At 35.8% G+C, this 4954-nt stretch overlaps 1 protein-coding gene across 2 annotated transcripts; it reads right to left on the bottom strand.

The window, feature by feature from the left end:
• Positions 1-1508: 1508 nt before the first annotated feature.
• LOC127118071 (glutathione hydrolase 3) lies at positions 1509-4629 on the bottom strand. Of its 2 annotated transcripts, none has more exons than XM_051048217.1 (7): positions 4415-4629; positions 3642-3979; positions 3008-3526; positions 2671-2906; positions 2304-2568; positions 2082-2219; positions 1509-1998 (listed from the first exon to the last, which is right to left on the bottom strand). In XM_051048217.1, exons 1-7 carry the CDS (start codon positions 4503-4505, stop codon positions 1720-1722), a joined length of 1866 nt encoding a protein of 621 aa, XP_050904174.1. In that variant the 5' UTR covers positions 4506-4629; the 3' UTR covers positions 1509-1719. The 2 variants fall into 2 exon arrangements, with proteins under 2 accessions (XP_050904174.1, XP_050904181.1); XM_051048224.1 differs by having other exon boundaries at positions 4362-4582.
• Positions 4630-4954: the final 325 nt, after the last annotated feature.

Below are 4954 nucleotides of genomic sequence, written 5' to 3'. Positions count from 1 at the left end.
AAAAGACATATTGTCCACAACAGGTTCAACTTCTTGCCCCATATCCACTTGCTCTTTGTTGACATATTCCTCCTCCTTCTCTTTAGCATTATTTTCTTTGTTGTTGTCCTTCTCCTTTTCATTATCTTCAACATTGTCCTTGGCTTGATCATTGTTAATTTCCTCCTCCTCACTTTGATTTCCTTCCTCATTAAGCCCTTCTTCATTAATAGTTCATGGTTCTTTCTCCTTTGGTTCCTCTTCAATCACAATCTCTTCATCCATTTCCTCCTCCTTTTCACTTTCAGCCGACTAATTCTTGTCAAAATATTTTGTTACCTTTGCTTCTGCTTCTATTGTTTTCTTTGATGAACTCTTGTCTTTCCTTGATGCTTTCTTAGGTTTCTTCTTTTTCTTTGATGTTTCACCCTCTGGCACATCAAAAGTCACCTCTAGGACATGTTCAATCATAAAAAAAGATACCTTCTTTTTCTTAGCCTTTTCCTTCTTCTGTTTCTTTACCAAGTTACCTTCAGATTGATCTTTCTTTTCAGGTAGCTTCTCTTGGGTGTTGGTTTCTTCAACAAGTTGCTCTCCCAAAATTTGCTTTGGGAATATTTGGGGTCAGTTCACCACTCCACCCTTGTGGAGACTGTACACCCTTTTGTGCCAAGTGTGTTGGTCTTTAACAATCCTATAGAACTCTCGTTGGCCCATTTGCATTTGTTGTAGAGTTTTCCACAGGAGTTCTTCATTGTTACGTGAAGAATTGGCTTCTAATTTCTTTTGGCGCCGACTCTTCTTACCTTTTGCCTTCAACAGATTCAAGAGAGCAACGTCAAACCTAGCTTGAGGGTTATAAATCTCATCATTTGGTTTGTCTGAGACTCCATGTCTCTTGCAGAGAGCGGAAATCAAACATGGAAAGTATATTATTCCATCTTTTTTTCTTTGCACATGCATGCATTTTTTGAATATTTATGGGAGATCAAGTGGTGACACGGTGAAGCAAAATCTTCCTTCATTTGTTGATAATTTTATTATAGGTTGTAGGCATTAAAGAGTGATTTAAGAATTTATATCAAACCTTTGGAATTGGTTGCAAGTTCATGCGTAGAACAATTTTCTCAACAGATTTTTGCTATTAAGTCAAGCAATTTCTGACAGATTTTTTCATATCATCCCTCTTCTCAAAAAGTGATTGATAGGAGTCTTCAACACTCTTCACTCCAAACACCATGTTGATTGTCTTCTCTGAGTATTGGACATATCATTCATAATGTCCTAACACTAATTTACAAGTTTCCCACTATTTTGAATTCCTATCTAAGCATTTGAAGAGTGGTGTTGATGCATCCTCACCTTTGGGCTGTCAAATTTGTGTCTATCCTACATAGTTGATGTCTCTTCAATCTCCTTGAGTGTTTCTTTGTATAAAACTTCAAATCATCCGATTAAAAAATCAAACACCTGTGTGGATTGCTAAAGAAAAAATAAAATAGAAGTGAAAGTTTATGAAGCAATTACAATAGAAGAAGAAGTTGTAATTATCTTCAAATTTAAACAAAGTGTTCTTCAGTAATTTACAAAAGAAACGCAATGCCAACAATACCTTCAAGCAAAGCACTGTACATGAATATACATTGTAACAATGGCTGGACAAATGTTCTGGTAAAAACAATGACTTAAAAATTGACATTTTGAATTTTACAAATTTCGATATGATTTGATCGGTTTAATTTAAACAGCAGCCGGACAACCACCCTTTCTTGGATCACTTACTGCTGTTAGAGTGCCATGCTTTACATGTGAATTGGTGTTCTCACCAAGTTTCCTATGAATGTTAATAGATGTTTTGGGAGTATGAACAATAAGCTGAGTAACAGCTTCGACTCCGACTTCACATGCACGCAATTGGTGACCTCTCTCTTTTAGGAAAAGTCTACTTTCTTCGGAAAGTTCAATGTGCTCACCATCATACGCAGTCAAGTTCTCATACAAAACTGTATCCGGTAATAGCTACATGAGATAAAACTGACAATTAGATAGTCGCTAGGAGCATCATACATAAAGAAACTATTTGAATACAGAGAAGTTAGAACCTTGGTATAGATCCTTGGTCTCAGAACTGCATCTAAAGGTTTCATTCCTAAGATGAAATGATTGAGAAAGACTTGAGTCACTTCTGGAATAATTCGCATTCCGCCGCTTCCTCCAATTACCCCGACCAATTGGTCATCCTACCAAAGCATAGCAATAGAAAGTTTCATGAGTAATTGATTATCATATTAATGTACTGACCATTCTTGTGCTGTAAGCAATACCTTTGTGATAATAATAGGAGTCATGGAAGACAACGGCCTTTTGTTTGGTTCAATAAAATTTGTTGGCGCTGGAGGTAGTTCACCGGGGGATATATCAGTCGGTATAGAGAAATCATCCATTTCATCGTTGATCACAATACCAGTTGACGTTGAACGAATCCCAGCTCCAAAGTGTCTGTTTACAGATGTTGTCAATGATACCGCGTTTCTATCAGCATCTACAACGCACAAATGGCTTGTTCCGTGATCTCTAAGTTGGCTCCACCTGCATACAATTCATATACACTTTTATTAACAACTCGGTTAGTTTGCAACAGATCTTGCTAAAGGTAAAGTTTTCAAGTTTTCATTCAAATTCAAACCACACCTTTCCATATAGTACTCTGGAGGGAAAGTAGTGTTATCAAGTATCCGGCGCTGAATAGTTTGTGCAAAAGATGGCGAAAGCATCTCGGATACAGTTTCAGTAACGTTTTCAAAGTTCGGATCACCCAAATTCATTCGGATAGCAAACGTATGTTTCAAAGCTTCTATTACTCTATGTATCCCCAAATTTCCCTTTGCAGCATCAAAACTTCCATAACTATCCAAGATGTTTAGGACCTGTTTATCCTAACTATTAGAACATACAAGCATACAAATTTGTATCATATTATCGTATCGATATTAAATTAAACTCATGAAAGAGATATGAATATACAAACCAGAGAAAGAGCAAGTGTTCCACTTGAAGGAGGTGGCATTCCATATATGGTGTATCCCATCACATTCACAACCATTGCATCTGTAATTTCCACCTTGTAATTTCGTAAATCCTCCATTGTTAAAATGCCACCAACTTCTCTAACATCCTTAACTAACTTCTCACCAATGGTTCCATTGTAGAAAGCTTGTATCCCTTCCTCTGCCACTATCTCTAAAGTTTGTCCAAGTTCCACATTACTACATATCTCACCTTCTTTTATCAAAATTCCATTAGGTGCGTATATATTTCTTAACCCGGGATCACTCATTATGTTAATTTTAGATGAAGCAATGTAATTGCTGAGAGTAGGAGACACTACGAAACCATTTTTCGCAAGTTCTATAGCTGGTTGGAATAACGTCTTCCATGGCAATCTTCCATGCTTCAACCACGCTGCATGAAGGCCAGCTAACTCACCAGGAACTCCCATTGACAAGGCACCTAAGACCTTAGCTTCAGGATTTCCCTGATACATATTCTGCTTTGACAATCAAACATTTCAACAAACGTAAGCTTCATTTTTGTATATTTCAATCACTGAGTTTCATTCACTTCAATGATTTAGTAGAAACAGTTAATCTCAATTCTCAAACCTGTGAAGCAGCGATAGGAGCAGTTTCTCTCATGTCAAAAGCTTGAGCATTAGAGCTAGAAGATGATTTCACAACCATGAAAGAGCCACCTCCTATGCCGCTCGAAGCCTGCAAAACAACACCAATGCATAACGCAGTAGCCACAGCAGCATCAACAGCATGCCCCCCAAGCCTAAGCATTGAAACACCAACAGTCGAACAGCGAACATCGTCAGCTGCAACAACTCCAATTTCCGATTCAATAACTTGTCCCTTATTGTCTGTTTTTCCCTCATTATATCTTTCGACTCCTTCCAATATCCCGAAATTTATGCCGCCTTTTACCGTTAGTCCAATAACTAGAAAAGAAAAATTATTCCACTTACCATCAGAATGAATTATATAGAATCAATTCACTCATAATCAATTTTTTCACCGCAGAATCAAAAACTCTCCTTAAGTTTTACGAATTTACCGGCAATCCATGCAACCTTGTTTTTTTACCCCTAGCTCCATCTACCGACCCCTCTATAAAATTTGTACCATTTAACCCAATTAATCATCCCAGCCCTTTTTATTAGTATTAAGTTTTTGTTATTTCTACTTGAGTCGCTTGAAATATCAGAAAAACTAAAACAAAAAGGTTATAAAATTCATATTATTTCGTATCCTACAATCAATCATCTAAATCAATTATCAACCTAAAATAGGTTCCCTTTCTCATAAAAAAAACATATTTACCTAATAATAGTAGTTGTGATAAAAAGGGAATTGAATAAGAAAAGAGAACTAACGGTTGGCAGCAAGAAAGAGAAGAAGGAAACATAGAAAAATGTTCCGATTGAGAGAGACATGATGATGGGGTCTTAACAAAGGAGAATCCATTATTTGATAATTGATGAAGAGATAATGAATATCATAGAATAAAGAGTTGTTGTAGCTAACGTGAGTGCATCTCTATTGCATGACCACTGTTATATGTTTATTAGACCCTCTCTCCCAACAATTAGTGTCATAAAAGAGTGAGTGAAATGAACGATTTATTTCGATTTTTAATATATATTTTAATTATTACGACTTTCATTTTTTATAGAGTATTTTAATAAAAATATTATTATTATTATTATTTTTAATTTAAAATGCTATTCATTGTGATAGGGAAGGAAATATTTTATTTAGAATTTGAGTGTAGGGTTGAATTAGTATATTCTCTTTTAACAACCGAATGGATATATTTATTTAATGTTAAGATATGGGTTTCGGATATATTTATTTATGTTATGACCTAGGCAGGTTGTGCTATATGTGTAGCGTGAGTTTATTATGGTAAGATG

Source organism: Lathyrus oleraceus, chromosome 1 (assembly GCF_024323335.1).
Source record: "Lathyrus oleraceus cultivar Zhongwan6 chromosome 1, CAAS_Psat_ZW6_1.0, whole genome shotgun sequence".
Taxonomy (NCBI): Eukaryota; Viridiplantae; Streptophyta; class Magnoliopsida; order Fabales; family Fabaceae; genus Lathyrus; species Lathyrus oleraceus.
This window is presented reverse-complemented; position numbering and strand designations above follow the sequence as displayed.

What these genes read in the sequence shown, in the direction of transcription:
- LOC127118071 (XM_051048217.1), bottom strand. Translation starts at nt 4,505, where the DNA reads ATGGATTCTCCTTTGTTAAGACCCCATCATCATGTCTCTCTCAATCGG. An exon ending in CTCCTATCGCTGCTTCACAG is followed by an intron (nt 3,527 to 3,641) that starts GTTTGAGAATTG and finishes TTGTCAAAGCAG; the next exon opens with AATATGTATCAGGGAAATCC. An exon ending in CTCCTATTATTATCACAAAG is followed by an intron (nt 2,220 to 2,303) that starts GTATTGCTTACA and finishes ATGCTTTGGTAG; the next exon opens with GATGACCAATTGGTCGGGGT.